Genomic DNA, 23,245 nt, shown 5'->3' with positions numbered 1-23,245 from the left:
AGCCACGCTGCGCATTCGATATCCAATCAGCGAGAGGCACACGTACAGTGACGCAAAGAGCCGAGAGGTAAACGTCATCCTTTCTCCGATCCGATGGACGGTAACGCTACGATCCGATGCTAACGCACGTGCGCGCACCTCAATCTGCTCGGAGTGTTCCGAGGATAAAACAACTTTCAGTGATTGCTAGTCTGGGATTTTTGTGAAAGGTTTTTTTTTAGGGGTCGGAATTTTGTGACGGGTCCGTTTTTAGGGGTCCAAATTTTGTGAACGGACTTAATTTTTATCTAGATTGACTTCTGAAGGGAGATTTTTTTCCTCTGTGTATATTTTAGAGAATTTTCTGTTCGCCAATAAATTCGCCAAATTCGAATTTTGTTCGCCGATTTTACGATTTTATCGTATTTGACGCATTCACGAATGCTTAACGCGGTCCCTGAATGTTCAGTCGACTGTTGATAACTCAAAGTCAAGTTATAGAAAGTTCTCACAGCCTTTTCAAGAGTTTGGGACCCAATAAAAACTTTGACATAAAGGAATTTTTGAGTTATCGAGACTCGACTGTATAAGGCAAATGAGGGAAATTCATTTCAAGGAAAAACTTGCCTTGAGATGAAGTTTCATTGAAACTTCAGAGGAACTAGGTTTAGAGTGAACTGCATGTTAAGGTCAAATCTTATGAGAGTCTTATGTAAATTTTTTCTAATTTATGTGGAGTAGTAGCATTTGTTAGGGTGCTAACATCCTGCATTGCTCATCAAAAAAGAAATGAGTTCGTTTGTCATATCATTTGCCCTAGTTTTGTCCAAATTGAGACGAAAAGGGATCATTGGCTAGTATATGAGTAACCAAAAGCTTTTCAGAATCTATTCACAAGTTATACTTTTTTTGTTGTTAAGACCAAAGCTAAATCTTAAAATAATCCTTTCCTTCAAATTTGTATTTGATGTTTTAGCTGCATATCTGATGTCAGTACCCACCAACAATATTTTCTTATATACTTTTATGTACATATAGCAGGGGTTTGGCCAGAGGATATTTGGGTCAGTTAACGGACACTTCACAAAAATCCGATCAACCAAAACGGACCCTTCACAAAATTCTGATAAACAAAAGCAAATCTTTCACAAATTGTTTATTGAAAGAGCAAATCTGAAAGCAAAATAACGCATATTTCCGTGCATGAAACCAATAATTTTTGGAACCTGTTTGAAAGTCAAATTAGAGGGATCAGCTTATACAAAATTCGATAATTTTGCAAAGAAAAAAAAATTGACACTCTTGTGATGCTCCTGCAAGCGATAAATAATTGCTACTGCCAAATAAATATAAGGCTTGTTTGTTTCTTGGAAATAAATAAAATTGGTTTTAAATAATTTTGTTTGTTTTATCACAGCTAATTAGCAGCAATGTTGTAAACTTTTCTGAAAAGACGCACTTTTCTTCCTGCTCATGATTTAATTAACAATATTAATAATAATATATATCAGCGGAATTAACTTAGAACTGCAAAGGGATAGTAAGGGTGGGGGGAAAATATGATCGCTTCAGAGAGGGTTGCCAATTTCAAAATTATCTCCACTTAGTGTCTGGCGTTAATCCTTTATAATAACTTGATTAGAAAATATTCTCGTAATTTTACCAGCATGTCAATATTTGCATTTTGGTGATGCAGTGCGATGTTTAACAGTTATTTTGGGAGAAAATTATATGGGTTTGATTTTTTGATGCTAAGAAGGATGATTAACTTCCAATAGACTCTTTTACTTACCGTTTTTTTTCCTTTAGATATCTACATTTTGAAAAATGCAATCTTTTAACATCTGATATAAGAATCAAATTTTGTTTTTCTTTCAAGCTACCTTCGCTTTACTAGAATGCAATAAATGAAAAGCTTCTTAATTTTTGTTAGAACTCTCATTTCAAGTTTTTAAAGCAAAATTCCATTTTCTTTTATGAGTCAAAAATTAAAATACTGAATCGATGGTTTAATTTTTTGCTTCAACTGTGTCCACAGATATTAATTATATGATTATCATAGGACTCTAAAATGCAATTTTCAAATAATTTTATCAAAAATATTTTTTTTACAAACCGTTTTTATACTTTTGATGCCTTCACTTTGAGAATTGCGATCTCTTTGCATCCGCTATGGGAATCTTATTTTTTGAACTTTTGATGTTTAGTACTCTTTATTAAGTGGTAAACAAATAAATTCTCTTTTTATTTTTGTTAAAATCACGGAATTTATAAGTTTTGAATGAAATTCTGTGCTTTTTAAGAGTGTCTTGGATCAAAAAGTTAAATGCTGAACACTTGTCTGAATTTTCTTTTCCTTTTTTTTTTTTTTGTTACAATTATTTTAAATACTGTACAGAAATATTTCTAGTATAATTTACCGTAATGTAGAATGGTAGATAATTATTAATACTTGAGAGAGTGATGCCGCCCCCCCCCCCCTCACCAAATAGTAGAAAAACACCTCAGAATGATATTCTCAACATAGAAGAGGAAAACACTCAACTTTAAGTTTAAATGATGCAGTTTGCCATCTCTAAATTCTGAAATTTTGTTTTAACAATTTTTTTTTTTTTTTTTTTTTTTTGTGAAATTATTTGATTTTTCACAAAATTATTTGATTTTTCACAAAAAACAGACCCTGTGAAAAATCCTGGACAGACCCCTGTATAGATATGTTTTTCTATGTTTTTTTCTATTTCTTTGCATGGTTTGGCAAACTCAAAATATATATTCTGTTTGTAACTGCTATTTTTCATATTAACCTTAATAATTGTCACAGAATGTCCTAGCAAATCAGGAAAAACTAATGTTCATGATATGCGAATGATCAACTTGGATTTCGTTGAAGATGTTGTCATCAAAAAAGAAGTTACTACCCCTTCAAATGGAACTCAATCTCTCATGCCTCTGAACATTGAAAAGGTATGTTATGTTTTCCGAATTTGTTTTAAAATTTTCTCATGTCAGCTTATTGTTATTGTTTATTTCTTTCAATTGAAATTATTCCTATTAACTCGCCTGTCTCCTTGTAAGCAGGCAGGCCCTGATTATTACTAGGCCATGCCCTAGGGCACCCTGATATCTTTATCAAGCCAGTGACATATTGAGAGGGAGTTGAGTCTTAAAATTTAATTTGTAAAGTTAAATAATTGACTCAATTTTAGAGAATATTCTTTTGTTAGTTATTAAACAATTTTAATTTAGTTAATTAGACCTTTGTGACACAGGTACTGAAGTTTTAATTTTTGTGTTATTCTTAATGAAACAATCATTTTCATATCTTTATCTAATGAATGTTTTAACGCTTGTACGTATTTTTAGATGTTTAAACACTTTTCAAAATAAAGTTTAATTACATATTAAAAGTAAAATTTCTATTTTTACTGATATATTTTATGTAAGTCTAAAGTATACCAAAATGTCTTAGTACCTACCAACTTCATTCTGATAACATATTCCCTCATCTTTTGTGCCATTCCCTCACTTTTTAGGGTTTGAAATAAATTTATTTAAATATTGCGAATACTTAGCAGGGCATGTTTTGTTCTTTATAAAGTCACATCTATGTATACTTAGTACTAAAATGCTTCAGTGGTTTCTATCCACATTGTTTTTCTGAATTTTATGAGCTCAAAATTATTATTATTTTATTATTTATTTATTTATTTATTTATTTTTTTTATTTTATTTTTTTTTTTTTTTTTTTTTGTGAGATGAACTTTTTTTTGCCAGACTTGTGAGACATTCTAGGACTTGAGTTAATAAACATTAGTTTATATGCGTCATAAGTTTTGGTAGCAACGAATTGAATTAAAATAAGTTATTAACATGAGCATTCGAAAGTATTATAGGTAAGGCCAGATTTATGTTTCAGCAAAATTTGCAGTTGCCTAGGTACCTCTGCCCGTTTCGAAAAATTGTTATTAATGCCTAAAATATGGATTTTCTTGAGAACCAATAAATTAACAACAAAATTGCATTTCAAATTATAATTGTTCTTCTGATTAATTTCCATGCAATGTTCTACTTTTTTCTTCAGTTGTCTGGAAGAGCCAAGCAACATGTTAAAGAACGGCAACGATTAGTCAGTGCTCTTTCTTCTGGTGTCAGTAATGAAGGAGTGAAACTTTTCCTGGCAATCACAAAAACGTAAGTTAGTCCTGGAAGAATATAATGCGGTGAAATGTTGGGGGATCGAGTTTTATTTTTAGGGGGTGGATCAGAGTTTTTATTTTTAGATTAGAAAAAAAGTTTTTTTTGGGGGGGAGGGGGGGCATTTTTATGGTACATATTTATGTGAAAAAAAAATCATGTTATATTTTGTGCAGCATATTCAGCTATCACAAAGCAAATCGGAAATCATTTTGATATAAAGCACTTCTCTGAGTATGACTTGGAAACTGGAGGGGTTTTTTTACTAATGTTTTGCTTTCACACAGTGGTTGAGTTTACAAGTGAAGAAAAAACTTGTTTTCAGATGAAATTTTGTGAAAGGTCTAATTTTAAGGGATGACATTTTTTGAAGTAGCCCTTTTTACGATATAGAATTTTGATCAAGGGGTCACAAAGCAAATCCAATTTGTCTCTGAACCCACCCCCGAGTATTATGATTTCAATAAACTTAAGTTAGTAAAATGTCCTTAAGTTGTGAAACTTCAATACAAGATGCTGGGGGATAGGAAAAATTAGACTTGATTGAAAACTAAAAATAAGAAAAGGACTAAAATCAAAATACTACTACAGTGAAGCACCGTTTATACGTTTTTGAAGGGCTGTATGAAAAAAGCATACAAATGAAAAAATGTATATTATATTAGGTACAGATTAATGTGTATTAGACTCTGCAGGGACAGATTTATAAAATCTATAATTGATAAAAACATATAAAAGAGCCCTGTAAATTTAGGATTTTTTGCACCAGAAATTTATAATTAAGAAATATTTTCATAATTAGTTCCTCACAGCATGTGGAGTAAATCCTAAAAAGTCCCCTAAGATCCCATGTGAGCTTCCATTCAAAGATGGCCGCCTAAAAAAAACTATTTTTTGTTTTCCTCATAACTCGGTCAAAAATGAAGATTTTTCAGTTCTAAAAAAACCTGTATGCTCTCAAAGTAATACTGTTTCAGTTTCGCTATATACCCTAAAATAACCAATAATAAAGTTGAAACAATTATTTTGGCACCAAAAGCTAATTCTATTAATTTCTATTTTCTACATAATATGCAGTAGAACAAAAAAGCTACTAAAATAAAGAATTTTTTATGGTATTCTTCTTAAAATATGAAGTGCAAAATGGTTGATATATTTGATTTATTGAATAATCAAGTTGTTTTTATTCCATTTCTGAAAGAAATCTTGCTTTTTCTAGCTTTGGAGTGAGAATATGATAAGAGAAAAATAAGTGACCTGATAGTGAATTTTCAAAAAAATAGCAGAATATCGTTTATTTAGTACTTTTAAAACTAACATGTAATGTATTTTTGAAAAGCATGTAAGATATATAAAGAGAAGATAGTAATGTCAATAAAAAGCTAGGAAAAAAAAGCATCTTTATTCAATATCATCATCATCATCTTCGAAACTGTTTCACCTAAACAAGGCATGCAAAACTTGAAACATTAAAGGTCTCTGTTTTTATCGGCATCTAGATCAGTCTCACCTAATTACTGTTAATTTGTAGTCACAAAACATAAAGTGCAGAATTCATTAGAAAGCTTCAGGAAGTGACAAACGCTTGTGTTTTTATTCTTTCTCAGAGAAACTCAACCAAAAAGCAACGTATATTCAGTAAATTACCGCCCATTAGCCAGGGCTAAAGCAGAAATACATGAAATATACCGCCAACTCAGTCATTTCTAGCCGAGGACTGCAGTTTTGTGCTTATTAGCACTCATCAGCCCGGCATAGGAAATTGACTGCACTGGAGATGAAAAACCTCTTAAGGAAGTCAAGAGGGCCAAACAAACTGGTAGCTAATATAGAATTAGCACAGACCAGACGAGTGACCGAAGCAATGGTTCGGTTCAACTCGAAGATTGAAAGTAAGGCATGGTATATTCAGTAAATTACCGCCCATTAGCCTGGGCTAATAGAACAGAAAAACAGAAATACACCGCCAGCTCAGTCATTTCCAGCCATATTAGCTACCAGTATGTTTGGACCTCTTGGCTTCCTTAAGAGATTTTCCATCTCCAGCGCAGTCACTTTCCTATGCCGGGCTGATGAGTACTAATAAGCACAAAACTGCACTCCTCGGCTGGAAATGACTGAGCTAGCGGTGTATTTCACGCAAAAATCAAGGGTAGTTGCAGGGCTAATTCATATTTGAGATATCTCGTAAATTATAGTTTGATTTGAAAACTGCAGCATCCCGGTCAAAAACTGTGGAAGACTGAACAGAACTCTCATTTCTTAATAATAACCCCCTTTTTTCTTCTGAAGTTTAACTTCCCCAAGGCAGTGATCTTTCACCGACATTTTTTCCATTGTCATATAATTATATAGAAACATAATTTTTTAAAAAATCCTTCTTGAGTAACTATATTTGCTACCTAAAATGCACAAAAAATACCATTTTGAGATAACAATGATCTCTTTTTTAAAAAAAAAGAAGTTTTGAACGATTTTTGACCAATTTCTATCTATTGTGTTTTTTTTTTTTTTTAATTCACCTAATATTACAATAGGAATTTAGACCCTTTTTACGATTTATGGTAGTTTTAAATAGCTAAACAGATCAGCATTGAATTTTCACACCGAAAATTTTGCATTTCAGACAAAAAGCACAATTTGCAGTTCATATATGTTTGTAGCTTTTTATGGGGAAATATCAGTAAAAAACACAAGCACCAATTCAAATATACATAGCATTTTTTTAAACTGAAAAATAACAACTATTGGCTAACATATAAGGGAAAGTATTCTTTTAAAATACCCCCCAAAAATGCAAAAAATTATTTTAGTTGCTTATATGTTCTGCTGCATGTTACATAGAACACAGCAATTTCAGTTCTGGGTGTCATAACAAATGTTAGGATTTTTTTATTGGTTGTTTTAAGTTGTGTATCAAAACAATATTACTTCTAGAGCCTACAGGTTTTTTTTTTTTTTTTTTTGAGAACTGAAAATTTTTCATTTTTCACCAAGTTATAAGGAAAACAAAAATTACCAGGCGGCCATCTTTGATCCACCATTTTGGATAGAAGCTCTCATGGGAACTTAGGGGACTTTTCAGGATTCATTCTACACATGTTCAGGAACTAAACCTGAAAGATTCAGCCAATTATAAATGTGTGGTGCATCAACCCTATTTTTGGCCTAAATTTACTGGGCTAAAACGTATATACGGTGCTTCACTGTACTTGCTTTCATTAAATGTATTATGGGAAAATGATTACCAAAATAACATACAAAAAAGGTTGTTCATATTTTGTCATCAGAACCATTTCTGCTATTTTCCTGTATGCTTAAATGAAATGTCTTTCTCAATAAATAATTTCTGTCACCAATTCATACAAAATTCATAAAATTTGTTGGAAGGAACATTTTTTTTTTTTTTTTTGAAAAATCTCCATTTAACATTTTGTTTATTATTTTATACTCTTTTTAAGCTGCAGGCCATGTGTCCAAGAATTGATGAAATGATTCCAATCACTGATTTGAAAAAAATAATAAAAGCTGCCTTAGAAGGGTCAGCTTCTGTGATGAAATGAAGGATATCCAAAAATGTATCAATTCATTGTAAATAAGGTTTCACATGTGTTCTTGAAAGAGTAGAAATTCTAACATTGTCCCAACTGATTCTTCATTCCAATCACCACAGCGTTTTCTATGGGACGAAAAAATAGTAGATTGCCAAAATACCATATCCAGGTATTTTTCTTCAAAACTAATTGATTTTTATCTTTCAAACATTGAAAGTTTGCACGTAGATGGAAAAAGTTTGTTAAAAATGAGGATTATTGTGTTATTGGTTTAAAATAGTACTCATTAAAAACTTATGATTGTAAAAATATTACTTTCCGATCTCTGTATTATTTCACGACCTGTGTACCATGTACTTTAAACTTAATAGTTTTTTTTTTTTTTTTTTAATATTATGTGTTACAAATTTTCAACTCTTGACATCTTAAAGTTAATACTTGCAGCTTGCTTAAATTGATAGAAAATTATATTACTTTTATGCAAGAAGTTCTCAAAATTTAGTTTCTCTGCTAAGATAGGCTTACAGAATATCACTTAGTTTGTTTTGGTAACATTTTCTTTTTCTTAACCCTTTGATTACTATAAGTTTTGCAGTAGAATATTAAAGTTTGTGGTGTCTTCAAAAAAAAAAATATGTATTTCAAACAATAACTTCTTTGCAAATACTAGACCGCCATAAGTTTTGTAAAGAAATACTTTTTTATTTCTTTAATAATACGTTGTTCAGTAGAAACCTAGTATTTGATGCACAGACCATCATGTTCTACAGTCTTAAGCTATCTTTCAGCCAATTGTTCAATGTTATGGCGATAACATTTTATGATTATTGTGCTCATAAATTTGAAATTAATGTTATTAATCAGCTTGTTGAAGCCCATTGGGACAGTGGTAGAGCTTTGCACTCCCACGCCCCAGGATCAGGTCGGGCATGGTTGACTCAGCCGTTCATCTCTTCAGTGGGTCGATAAAATGAGTACCAAACGTGCTTGGGAACTAAACCTTGGGGGTTCCTCATTCGGCTAACCACCTAACTGGAACAACTGCCTAGCATCCTTAGAGCCCTTTGGTCCAAAAGACTGAGATGGGCACAATAGACCTTGGTCTTCGTGGGCTGTCGTGCCACTGAGGTTTTTTTTTTTCCAATCAGTTTGTTGCAGTAACGTGCCTTCACCTTTAGCTCAACATATGTTTTGCATTGCCTCGGCTGCATTACGACCTAACTCTAATTCATAGAGCAAAAGTTCTCTAATAATTTACTTGGTTTGACTGTTCATTCTTAATACATTCACTTCACGTACCTATGTCAGAACTTAAGGGTATTGTGGGATAATTAAGCCTGAAAAGTTTTAATTTGTAGAGTATTGCAGAACTTAAGACTCACCCTGGTATTAATATTCTCATGCCTTATAATGGTCTAAAAGGTTAACCTCTGACTGCTTTGAAATAAATGTCTCAGTTATTTTCTGATGTATCAGATGAATCAGGAACCTTCAGTAGTCCCCCCCCCCCTTATCAGTATATAAATAATTTATGTTGGAAAAAATATCTAATTTTGCGCAGTATACTCAACATCCCTCCTTTTTTTCAAACTGCACTATTTGTAGCTACACAATTTGTAAGGGAAAATATTGTACTTTGTATATGCATGAGATAGGCTGCTATTGCCTACTAGCCTAGATGGCTAGTAACTGCCTACTAGCCTAGATAGGCAAGAAATTGTACTGCTTTATTTTATTTGTAATGTTTTTAGTACCTTTATCACTGTGATTCTTTTACAGAATATCTGAAGTAACATGGCAAGGGAAAAACATAGTTGTTATGAATCAAGTGACTATTACTCCACCTTATCGCCCAGAAAATTGCAAACCTATTGGTAAAGGAGATGGTGATGCTGTAAATCATGTTCGTAGAATTGTAAGTTTGTAATCACTTTCTTTAATTCTTTGTCTAGTTGCAGCTACAAAACTCCCAGGAATAAAAAGGGCTGGTTTGTGCAATTCAGCTCAATATAAGAACAGTTAATTCTGTAACGTGCACATCAAGGTTCGCCGATATATATCATGATATAATCCAATATTTATTTCGAAAATATCACGATATTTTGATATTTTCAATATTTTTTCATCTATAACATTTCCAATAACAGAAGTACATTAATCATAGTAATATTGTTCATCTATTATTAAACATAACCAAAAAGTTATGTTCTATATTTTTATGATGTATTAATCCATAATTAATGTAACAAAGTAATATATTTCTTTTCTACTTGTATTTTATATTCATAAAATTATTAGTAATGTAGCAATTTTAATTCATATTAAAAGTGCCTAATTAAATATTAAACATTGCTCAGAAAAACAGGTACCATCTTCAGCAAAAAAAATCAGAGCTTTTGATGGACATGTAATATTAATATCTGCAAGTATTTTTCGTCCTCATATTAGAGAATTTATACAAAAATTGGGTTTTATCGCCCCCTAGGGGTTTTGCCCTATAACGGGTGGGAAAATTCCCTACGTGTTATTCTGATGCATAAACTATATTATTGTAAAGTTTCATCAAAATCCATACAAACTTTTGCATATATAATAATAGTAAGATTAATACATCATTAATATAACAAAGTAATATAATATTCCTTTTTACTTGTGTTTTATATTCATAAAATTATTAATAATATAACAATTTTAATTCATATTAAAAGTGCCTAATTAAATATTAAACATTGCTCAGAAAAAAAGAATGTTTTATAACTGTGTACCAACTAATACATATTATTTATTTCTGAATCATATAATTGTAAAAGTAGCTAACAGAAGAAAATGAGTAAAACAGCTAATGCTAAATTAACTCCATTGAAATTGATAGAAATGTAAAATGAAAATATTAGATACAAATAATGAAAGAAACCTTAATTGCCTACATATTGTAATTATAATATAAGAAAATAAAGAGTGATTTGAAGATGCATTCATTATTTTGAAGACTTTAGTTTGCACTAAGTGAAAATATCGGATATATATCAAAATATCAGATGTTTATTATGCGATCAAAATATCAGATGTTTATTATATATCAGATGTGATTATGCGATATTTTTGAAAGTATGATATTTTTGAACTCTGGTGCACATTCAGTTGATCGTTTGTCACAGTAGTCTAATCCTCCTTATTTCTTAAGTATGATACTATGCAGTTGCACACCAATTATCCGAATCTGAATGGGGTACTGGACCCCATCCAGATAACAAGGTTGGAACTGGCTGGAAACCAAGAGTTCTCAGATAATTTTGAAATACCTCTGGAAAACTTGGGGGAAATTACGATCGACTCTGAAGTTATGACTTCCAGTGTATTTGCCTTTATCGCAAACGAGGTGACAGGATTTTCCACTAATGGGCTCTTTGAGTGCAACACTGGGAGCATTTTTTATTTAAATATCAGATGTACTCGCTTAAAGGTCTGGTCCTCCTGGTTTCAGAGAAAAAACCAGAGTTTTGCGGAAATATGCATTCCATGCTTTTATAAAAAAAATTAGAAATGTTTTGCTGAGCTTTTCTTGGAAATGAACATTATAAAAAGAAGAAAAAAGAAATGAAATAAACATTTATGATAGGAATATAGGCCAAAAATGCTTCTTTCATAGGTTTCATTTTTTCGATTTATAAACAGCTTATGTTTGCAATCATGTCTTTTGTTGTTCAGTACTTTTATTTGAAATAAATATTAGTAAAATTTTACTTTTTAATTTTGTACCCTTATCTAAAAATAAAACCCAAAGGCCTTAGTTTCAACTCTATTGCCAATCCTAATACTGTTGTCAATACCCATGTTAGGGCTGCTTTGACCAAAAAAAAAAAAAAAACTCCAGAAGGAATTTCTGGCTGTGCTAGTGTAACAATTTAATGGTAAGTTTGTAGTATGCTTCAGACCAGTAGTTGGAAAAACTACATTTTTTTTGTAGTGAACTACAACTATTTTGTTACAAATGTACTTAACTACAAATACTTTTTTTTAAACTTAGCAACTACGAACTACTTTTACAATGCAGTTGCTACTTTTCAAGGGGGGGGGGTAGATATTTTTATTTATTTATTTACTTTATTTATTCATTGATTTATTTTTAATTTAAATTCTTTAATTTATTTCAATTTATTCTGTTATATTTCAGTTTATTCTGTTATTTTATTTCATTTATTTATTTAGTTCGTGTGTATGTCATTGACGTAGCACAGAACTTTTCTAATAAAATGATAATAATTAAAATATTTAAAAAAATGAAATAAAAAAATAGAATTGAAAATAAAAAAGGAAAAGCGTTTAAATTTTTTTTTGGGGGGGGGGGGGATTCGTGCCATTGAACTTGGTGGCGGGTGGACACCCTGTTATTTAATGGGGCAGTTCAATATCATCCTCTTCTTTAGCATTTACAGTAGCTTCTTGATTTGGTGAATACTGTGAAAGAACTTATTTGTGCAAGATTTTAATTTTCGCATGCCGTCGTAATCATGAAATTTAAGCCTCGTGAATTTTTTTTTTTTTTTTCACTTTTGGTCTGTTTATATAAAATTCACGAAATTTTCAATTCGAGAAATCACCGATAACTTCATTTTTACAAAAATAGGTGCTTTTACAGTATTTGAAAAATAATCTCTTTGAAATCTAAAACGTTCATCCACAGGACATTCTCGGCAGCCAGAAAAAACAAAGGATTTACTACCTTGGTGGTTATTGCTTATTCAGATTCTTTTCTTTTTAAGTCAAGCTTTATTCAATACAAATATTGGCGAAATATGAAAATTATGATGGCAAACAACTAATGGAGTCAAACAGATAAAAAGTATGGCGTCAAAATGATATGCCTGAGGTCAACTCGTATTTTTAAGAGTCTTATTTCTTATTGCATCCGCTGATGTACTTGTGTAAAATTTGTGCCAGTCAAATTCGTTTGAACCTTGATTGCTTTATTTTTTAAGTTTATTTAAATGTAGTTTCCAGAAATCGCTACAAATTACTATTTTTTGTATCAAACTACTCACTACACTACTTTTTTTAAGTAGTGCACTACAATACAAACGACTAAAAATGTAGCTACTACAGTAGTGTCGCTACTTGTAGCGCACTACTTCCAACCACTGCTTCAGACATGTGATGGCAGTAATGACGCACTGAGCTCCTGGAGCTCGGGATTTCATCTTCCACATTTTGATCTTCTTTGGCTTGCTCGATTTCTTGATTTGTCACAGATCAAGCATATCTGAGATCACTTTGAATAGTAAATTGGACGGAGTACAAGTTTGATTGAAATACTGGAGGCTTTGCAGTAAATGTGCTAAGAGATGTGTATATCATAATGTGTTTTTCTTGAAATAAAAAATTTTTGCTTTCATTTTGTAATCACTTTGTTATATCAACGTTGTCCTAGCGTACATTAAATTCCGTTTCATTCTGACAACTACTTCTTGGTGCATCAATTTTTTTATGGAGTATTTTTGTTCCTATTGAGTAAATGGGGAATACAAAGCAATGATTATTGTGCAAAGCAATAGAAATTAAAGAGCAATATCAGAGCTGTACTTTTGAAGTTTTAAATTTTCCTGCTCCTGTTTCATCCCCCACTCGGTACTCCTATTTGTTTGTTTTTGTATTCTTATTTGTTTAGCCTTGAGGTTAGCAACTATAATTCATGAATAAAGTAAAATAGAATGTAAGGAAATATATTAATTCAGCAAAATAATTGCTATGCTGATTGAATAAATCTAAAGAACAATAGACTATAATTTTGATACAAAAAAAAACTTTAATCTGTATATTTTGATATTTCTGAATATATAGTGGAGAGGGGGCACATGGTGAACAATTTTGACTCAAAATACATAGTATGAAATATGCTTGTAGGGACATTAAACATATCTGCATAAATGTGTCTATATATAGTTATGTTTCACATTATAGTTTTTAAATCAATCAAATTACAATATTGGGAATATGTTTTGTGGTGCCTGGAATTTCAGAAATTTTACTCTGGAAAACCTGAAAATCTCAGTAGAGTGGCCACTCTGGATGATCAAAAATTCAGATTATTAGAATATTCTTTTTAAAAAGGGTCTATTTTATGTAATTACTGTATATATGTTTTAAAATTAAAAACAACCTTGCTCATAGTTTTCAAAAATTTCCCACTGTTTTCAGAAAATTTTACTTGAGCCGATGATTACCCCTGTTGGAGTTCTGTTGTGCTACGTAATATATTTATTTATTTGCTGTCATATTTAAGTCCAGCCTGTTGCTACCAACTAATCTAAACTATTTTCAGCACTAGGTCATGTTTCGACTAGTTGTTTAGAAAATAATTTACGATACCAATTTCTTAAATAGTGTTTGATTTTTTTCTTCCTTTTAGTAATTATAAGAATTAAAATGAAGCAGCTGTCAGTAGTGCTTATCAAGTTAGGGTAAAAACTTAGTTGCTTTAACTTAATTTTGATTTCATAACTAAATTTTGGTGTATAAAATTACAAATATTGCATTTAAAATTTTTTTTATTATGATGCTTTAATATACCTTTTTATTAGATGCGGGTACCTAGGCGCGTATGCTCACATTTGATTATTTGATGAAATTTGAAATTTCATTTGGCAAATTGAAAGTTTTCCCCCTCCCAAAAATTGAAGTTCAGAGCATTCCTGCTGGGTTCAGTATTTTATGCAATTCAAATTCCAAGCTAATTTAAAAAAAAATAGTCAATTAGTCATTTGAAATAGTTATTTGTAAGCAACGATGATTGACAAAAGTTAATTTGACTGTGTATTCATGTTGGTATTTTTGTTTATTTTTCAGGTTGAAAAGTATGTTAAAGATCAAGCCCAAGCACAGCCCTGTCAATCACAACCAACGCAGCCTAGGCCTCATCTACAATAGAATACATTATTTATAGTTAAAAAATGAGATTTTCATTTAAGTTACAATTATGCTAGTGAAAGTTCCAAATTGTTTTTTATTTATAAAAAGTCTTAAAACTCTTTGAAACAAAGATACATTGTTGGTATATTGAAGTGGTTACCTTTATTTTCATAGTTTACCATTTTAATCAGTTAGTCTTAAAAGATATGCTCAATGCACAATTTTATGTCGTATTGTTTATGTAATGTTTTCAATTATTTTTTACGATTTCTTCTGTTATTTAATTTTTGTTCATAGTTACAGTTGTAATTTTTAAAATTTGTAGTCGCATTTTCAAGACAAGCTCTTCTACAGCATGTTAAAACTTTTTTGTTCATTTTGAGTGATGTTCATGTTTAAAAAATTAACTTACAGTTATTATTGCACTATTTCTAGTTATTCTACTTATTTCTTGAAATTTGAATTTACCGACTGTGTATGCATAGTGGGATTTCATCTCTTAGATTTGATCATAATTTCTTGGACAAATATTTTCACAAACCTAGTAGAATGGAACAATTTATATTTTTTTGGTATTTACTGCAGTTTATATGGAAATAATTATTTTATATATTGTTATTTATCTTTCATGTTAAGTGGAACAAAAAGAAAAAGAAAAATATTTACTCGCCATTGTGCGTAATTTACTGTTTCACAACTTAGACCATGTTGTATACTTTCATATTGTTAGAAAACTTATCAACTTGTTGCATTTATAATGTGATGAATGTATGTTGGTTTAGTCATGTTTTGTCAAAATGGTTTGTATTTGTGTGTTTATGAAACTGTTTAAAGCATGACAGAAAATGCCATTTAATTTCCAAAAAGAATGTGTTTAATAATAAAACTTAAAACATCATTAAAGTTCGAATGATAATGGCATTTTCTTTTTCTTATATTTTTAAAGCTCAATAATAGTACAAAAGGCAATACAAAGTTTCAAGTACACCCTAAAGTATTCAAAGTTATAATAGACATTCACAGTAATAAAATTATGCTTTTTTACTGCCAAGTTGTAGAATCATCTTCAAGAAAAAAAAATTATGCTAAAGGATAGCCACTTCAATGTACATATTCTTTTTCATTTAAATATTTTTTCTCTTAAACTATGTTATGCTTATGCATTTAATGCTAATATATATGTATAGAGCTTTTTTTCTGGAATTGGTTGTCATTTTCTTAACTCATTAGCTTTGTGTTTAATATGAAGCCAAATGTAAAAAATGACTTCCAAGCTCCTGGGAAAATGTTCTGACTGCATGAAAAGTGTTTTGTTTTCTAGGTTCTATTATTTTATTTGAAATTATAATTAAATACATTATGTGATATTTCTTTTAGTGTAGTTATATTAGCATTGAATGCATTTGCTTCAAACCCATGTAAGCAACAGTTCAAAGCCATGTTGACATGGTTAATTAACTGTGAGAGAAATCTCAGAGCAGCTGAATGTCTCCTTATTTGCTTATTAAATTATTTTAAAAAGATCATTATATTAAAAAGTATAAGTAATAAAAAATTTCCCAAAATTAGGTTTGTAGCAGTGTACTTATTAGTTGAATCAATCTGTCTACACCATGAATCATGTTACCAGAAAAATTTCATTTATTTTAAAGTTGTCTTTGATTGTTTCACTTTGCAAAAATTTTGTAAGATATTTCTATCGTGTGTGGCTAAAATTCATTATCCAAACAATACTGATATTTCATATGCTTTCACTCACTAAAGTCTGGTCAATGTATTTTGTTTTAAACAAAATTGGGAGTTGAATTCATTTTTCAGGCACGGAGCAGTCACGTAGCTAGAACTTTGTTAAGGGGGGGGGGGTCCAAGGTTGCACGAACTTCAAAAGAGGAGGCATGCTAAAGCAGAATTAGTAGCTTATATTTAGGTTAAAAAAATAAATCCAATTAAAACTAGTTATGAAAATATGATAATTAACTAAAATTAATTAAATAATTGAAATTGATAGAGCAATTAGTTTTAGCTAACAAAAATTTTATATTAGGTGGCAAAGAAATTATTGTAAGTTTATAAAATTAACATTAAACTAAAAGTTTTATCACACTAAGTTTTCGAACATGGATAGAAAAATTCCATCACATAAGCTTCCTCTGTTCTGATGCTTTGAAAAAGAGTGATATAATTCCTGTTAATAAAAAGTTCACAATAAAAGAAAATTGGAAAACGAAAACTGTTCTAGGGATTACTTGGAAAATGCAGGTGATAATTTAATAAAATATTAAAGCTCTGCAATATATTTCAACAAAATATGTAGAAGTCATTTTATTTGAAAAAATAAAGAAATCTATATTGAGTCGAATGTATAACTGTATGAATGCTATATAGCGTAATTCCGCCACCCTGTTTGATTTGAACAACATTTCTGGCAAAATTCAACCTCCCTCTCGACGAAAATATCAGCAAGGTTTCATTTTAAAACTAGTTCTTTATTTATTTACGTTTATAACATTCTCTTAGTAATACGGAATAGAATGAAATTTCTAATTTTATCCGTTTTCTAATTATCATTTCTAACCATCATTTAAAAGCTTGAACAAGCTATTAATTCTTTGAGGGATGGAGACTTCCTTTGCTGAAATCATTTTTTTAAAGGCGTATTGCCTTTTTATTTATTTATTTATTTTTTTAATCATTATTATTTTTTTGCAACGAATTGGTAAAATAAGCTATCTTAGGATCCATTATGGCATTTTTTTTCTTTCTAATGGAGCTTCGTTAGAGGCTTTAGCTTTTTCGGACCTAGTGCGAACCACCTATATGGCATCTAGTCTTTCATATGCTACCATTAAGGCGCAGATGTGACTGGCGCAGGAAATTTTGACGCCGAATTTCCACCAGATGGAGACACTCGAGCTCTCTGTAATGTGAAACTGCACTAGGGGTTTAATTTTATAAAGTCAAACAAATGCATGAGAGATCTTTTACCTGGTGAGTAATGGAACATACAATGAATGAAATTAAGCATCTATGTATTTTCATTTTAACAACATTTGGGGAAAATGTAAATGATTGCTTTTTATAAATGCTTTTTTATAAGGTCATAAATGATTTGAACATTATTGGCGATTTTCCTCTGATGTTTTCAATTTAATGCTTCATTTAAAAGATCAAGAGGAGGCATTGCACCCACTTATCTCACCACCAAACATGAGTTCCGTTTATTCCCTGTTCTACAGAGAAAACGGCAATATACAAATACAAATACAAAAGTGACGACCAGCAACAGGCTCTGGGCCCAGCTAGACTGGTCCTAGTCAATTTACAATCCCCAGTGAAGATCAATGGCCCTCTTAAAACTGTCTACTCCTTTGCTCATTACCACCTCTTCCGGTAAGCTGTTCCAAGGTTCCACTACCCTGCTAAAATAATTTTTCCTAATATCCATGTTAGCCTGAGATTTAAATAGCTTAAAACAATGACCCCTTGTCCTGTTTACAGTGCTAAACTTTAGCCCCGTAACATCTTTCGTTTTAATAAATTTAAACAGCTGAATCATGTCCCCTCGGTCTCTTCTTTGCTCAAGACTGTACATTTTTAGCCTTCTAAGCCTGGAATCATAATCTAAGTGGGAAAGTCCACTTATTAGCCTTGTAGCCCGCCTTAGAACCCTTTCCAATACATTAATGTCTTTCTTAAGATAAGGAGACCAAAACTGAACAGCATAATGCACAGCATATGCTCTGTTACGAATTATCGTGACAATATTTGATTATAACTTGGTTACTTTACTGTTTTTATTAGCAGTAAGCAAGTGTTAGACTCAAAAATTTTATAATTTGGAGTCAAATTTTGATGATTGAGATAGTCTTAGTCCCGTTTGCGATAATACAGTAGCATCAAATTAGATACATTTTCAACAATATGTAAGCTAGCTAATTTTTTGAAACAAAACTTGAAGGTTTCTTATAGGCTCAGTTTGCAAATTTTTTCTCTTCAGTCATCTGATGTTCCAAAATCTAAAGACAATCAACATCGAAGAAAGATTTTTTTCTTCAGTTAAAAATGACTAACGGTTCCTCTCTTGGGACCATAGACTCAATTCAGTAAGATTTAAAAGTACGAATTTCAAATAATTACTTTTAAATTACATGTGTTAATATGACCAAACTTGCAATTTCATAAACTGATCACAGTAAAATATTCGAGTAGTTTTCACTTTCTGTCTTCGCTTTATAAGATTTTGATACAGCGAAAAGTAATTTCGTTGCATCAACGTCAAATTTTATTTATTCACTTATTTTACCTCCAAACACAAATCCTTTTTGGGCATTAAATATGTTTCATGGTCATGTTTAATTATTGGGTGGAAAAACATCCGCAACACATCTAGTTTGTTTCTCAGAAAGGAGAGGGAAGATTCTCAATGTTATCTTGAGCTAAAAATAAGACACAAACGTTCAAAAAAAAAAAACTTTTTTAAAGAACTTTTTTCAGGATTACAGTTCAAAAGTTGTAAGCTTCTGGGGACATAAGTAATCTATTATTGTTAAAAATAAACTAAAAGTTTAAATAAGATTATTAATCAAAATATTAAATGAATCTGAAATGAATCATCCCAAAAATATAAAGAGCAAAAATAAATTAATTAATAATTAATGTTCATTTTTTCTCATCCTCAAACGCACGAAGTGTGCAGAATTTCTTTTTCGTTGCTGTCTGAACTTAATTTTTAAATAGGAAAACACATAAAGTTGCTCGTATTGTTAAGAAAACTTTAAAAGGGAACTACAACTTACCTAGTTTGTGTAAACTTAATTTTCTTCTGATTACAAATTTGTTCTAGATATGTTTCTTTAAGTGTGTGGTAGAGAAATACTGTGTGTTAAAACAGAATATAATAGGAATTTCAGTTACTGATTCACCAGGGATGCACCCCACTCTGGCTGTCCTTCGTGCAGCATGTGTCTAGGAAATCACAAGTCCAAAAAACGGGAAAATAGTCAAAAAGAAAGAAAGAAAACCACGCCAATGGCAATCTGGCGGACCAAGGGAAAGGGGCCGAATTTTAAGGTCACAACCCAGCTAAGTTGAAAAAAGAAACAGAAATTCGTCATTTTCGGACGGGACACGGGAAAATTGCCGAATAATGGGAATATTTAAGTGGAAGATACCAGGTTTCATAAAGTTTTTCTCTTTTGAAAAATTTTTGTTGACGTGAGGTGCAACAACTGACAAAAAGCAGACAATTGTCTTCCGGGGAGGGGGGCCGGACCCTATGGACCTCCCCTCCCCCTTGGTTACGTCCTTACACGGAGGTGGATACTGGTTATCATTTTAGGGGGGTATGCTAGAGATTAATTTACCCCTTCCCACCCTCTATAAACAAACCTACGGTTTTGGACACAAAACATTTCTGAAACTGCTTGTTTGTGTGCATCACATGACTTCCTTTTACTCCAATTTAATGACATTTCTCCATTGGCATTTTTGATGCGATTCAATAGTTTACTTTCTAAATATCACCAACAGTGGTCAAATTGAAACCGAATTTTTTTTTTTTTTAAAAAGGGCCAAATTTATCGCCGAGTTGGCGACAAAACTTGGCGATCAAAATACTGATGTTGATATATCGCAAAGTGTCCTCCAAATGATAACACCACTTGAGTTTACATCGAAATTAACAATGATTTCCCCCCGAAAAGGGGCAAAATAAGACCCCTTTAGAAACACCCGAATGCAACCAAAAGGGGAGGTGCACAACACTAGACCCCACTAGTAGTCTACGTACCAAAATTCAACTTTCTAGGACATTCTTGAGAAATGCGAAATGGAAAGATTGGGCGCCGGGAACTTTGGGCGCCGAGCATATTGTGCCCAGTATTCCCGGGGCCTAAAATGCTCCGCGCCCAATGTTCCCGGCGGCGAATTTTGAAACGCTCTCAATGCTTACGTTACGGTAGCTACCGGTTAGTTAACCACGTGACAGCTAATGATCACGTGCTCCAATCAACTGCTTAGAACGGTAACCGGTTGATCATAGAACGCTGCGGTTAGTAACCGGTCGACCGGTGAGGTTCGTCGAACGCAAGGAATGCTTGCGTTCGCCGAGCTCAACTGGTAGCTACCGGTTAATCGATCACGTGACATCTAATGATCACGCAGCGGTTAGCAACCGGTTACTCAGTGGTCGACCGGTTAGGATCGCCGAACAAAACCAATTACAGTACATTGGCGAAATGAGAAATAAAAACGAGCGCGTTCTATTAAACAGCATGGTGACCTGGATACATTAAAGCAACCCCGAGTAAAATGTAAACAGAGCCGCCCCTTTAAATTGTGAGGTAGAAATTGCAATGCGAAATATTGCTGTTTAAAGTTTTAGTTCGTTTTAATTTCACGATTTACTGTTTTTTGTATTGTGAAATATTTCCGTTTTCGTAGGGTTTCTTCTGAATCTTAATTTACGTCTGTATTGTTGTTATGTTTGAAACCCTTTCCCCCAACTACCAATCACTTCTGAAGTGCTCCAAATTCAGAGTTAATTACAATACAATATGAATAGCAACCCCTTCTGCAAGTTTTCCGGATTTTTTGCATGCCATGAATGTAAGGGAAAAAAACGGAAACGAACAAGTTCAAAGGGTGCAAGAATAAGAATGCACTAGCCAAGGGCACTCACTTTGGCTCCCCTCCCCCCTCTAACTATCACAGGTGCTATATGAATTCAAAGTCAATTATACAATATTTGCTGTAAACTTCTTTGATAGGGAACATTTTAATATAATTAAGATTTTGGTGCAATCTGAAAATTGTCATCAATTATCAGTTCATTCAGGCAAAATTAACAAAAGTTCAAAAAAAAAAAAAAAAAATTTTTTAGAGCTCTGAATATATTATTATTATTAGCATAAAAATGAACTCGCACCTATTAGACTATAATGATTTAGTACAGTTAAGGAGTGACACAAGCTCGGAGCATAAAACAATCGAAATGGAAAAGCTTACAGTTCCTGGGGCCAATGACTACTGATTGCGAGTAGTTGGTGGTAGCCAAACGTGTCATTTTATTTTTTTCTAGGGAATGGGGGGGGGGGAGTGTGCAAAGGCTGACACTGGTCGCTCAAATTCTCACGAGCCCCACAGAGCATAGGAGCAGTGACTCAACATCTTCCCACCCTCATCCTTTCCCATTTTTTTTTTTATAAAACTAAAACTGAGACAGATGAAGGTGAAATTAAATTAAATGAAAAGGATTATATTCTTTCCTGAGATAAAATGTATTTCTTAGATCATTAAATGGTAGTATTTTTTACAAATTTTCTCACGACATTTTTATTGTTAAAAAACTTTATGAAATAACCAAAATCTTCAACATATTGTTCAGAGAAAACCAATAAATTAAAACATCAACAACATAAGAGAAGCGCACTCAGATTGTATTTCAGTTACTATTCTCAAGTATATAAAAAAAATCAACAGTCAAAGAAACTTATTTTGAAACAGCATGTATTATCTACCATGTTAAAATCTGTTCTGCGTCTCTTTCAATGTGAGTTTATTGCGAATGTTTACAGCAAGCAGAATTTTCCAAACATAACAACAATACAGACGTAAATTAAGATTCAGAAGAAACCCTACGAAAATGGAAATATTTCACAACACAAAAAACAGTAAATCGTGAAATTAAAACAAACTAAAACTTTAAACAGCAATATTTCACATTGCAATTTCTACCTCACAATTTAAAGGGGTGGCTCTGTTTACATTTTACTCGGGGTTGCTTTAATGTTTCCAGGTTACCATGCTGTTTAATCCCAGACAACCACCTATCTTTAAAAGTTATCTACAAGAGATCCACTAGCCATAGAACTGGATATGAGCCAAATACAAAACATGTGCATGGGATGTCCGAATGTCTAATTGAATATCCACCAGTGGTCGAAAGGTTGAAAATTTTTAACTTCCAGTGACATCCAAAATATCCAGACGTTCTGCGGCGATCTTAGAGATATGAAGGGGATATTCTGGATAGCTCATGCACATGTAGAGGATATGTCTTTCCTATTCATAGGATGTAATGTCCAGAAAGCTTTTGGATGTCTTTATAACTGCTTATAGATATGGATTTTTGATCATATAGATGTATAGGAGATATTAGAATCGATGTTTTATAGATTTCATGTTTTTAAATATATTTTAAAGCTGGAAACAAATTTACAGGTTTAAAACACGCAATTTTTTGTGTATTAAAAAATAAGTTATTTGGAAAATATCTTAAATTTGCTTTCTCAATGCAGTGACGATCCTTTTTACTAATAAATATGAATTAAAGTGTTATATTTGCAAATAACTTATTCATTGATACACAAAAATTGTGATTTTGAAACCTGTAAACTTGTCTACAGCTTTAAAATATGTTTCAGAAAAATTAGTAATAAGTTTTAAATAAAGTCTTCAGTCATAAAAGTCATTTAAAAACTTTTCTTCTTTTTTTTCAATCTTCAAAGGAGGAATTTTCATTCTATACCTACCTATAAAATTTTTTTTTTTTGCATACTGTTCTAGATTTTTTTCACCGATTGTCATGAATATAAGTGTTATATTTGCAAATA

The 23,245-nt window shown here is 31.7% G+C and overlaps 1 protein-coding gene across 1 annotated transcript in view; it reads left to right on the top strand.

The window, feature by feature from the left end:
* LOC129234554 (protein LSM12-like) overlaps nt 1-16,201 on the top strand; it is a 29,813-nt gene extending 13,612 nt beyond the window's left edge. Inside the window, exons 2-5 of the mRNA XM_054868572.1 lie at nt 2,801-2,943; nt 4,061-4,170; nt 9,507-9,642; nt 14,571-16,201. Coding sequence (XP_054724547.1) covers nt 2,801-2,943; nt 4,061-4,170; nt 9,507-9,642; nt 14,571-14,651 — 470 coding nt within the window. The 3' untranslated portion in view covers nt 14,652-16,201. The remainder of the gene's footprint in view (nt 1-2,800; nt 2,944-4,060; nt 4,171-9,506; nt 9,643-14,570) is intronic.
* Nucleotides 16,202-23,245: the final 7,044 nt, after the last annotated feature.

Source organism: Uloborus diversus, chromosome 1, assembly GCF_026930045.1.
Source record: "Uloborus diversus isolate 005 chromosome 1, Udiv.v.3.1, whole genome shotgun sequence".
Classification (NCBI taxonomy): Eukaryota; Metazoa; Arthropoda; class Arachnida; order Araneae; family Uloboridae; genus Uloborus; species Uloborus diversus.
Note: the sequence above shows the minus strand (reverse complement) of the source record. Positions and strands in the feature narration are given on the sequence as shown.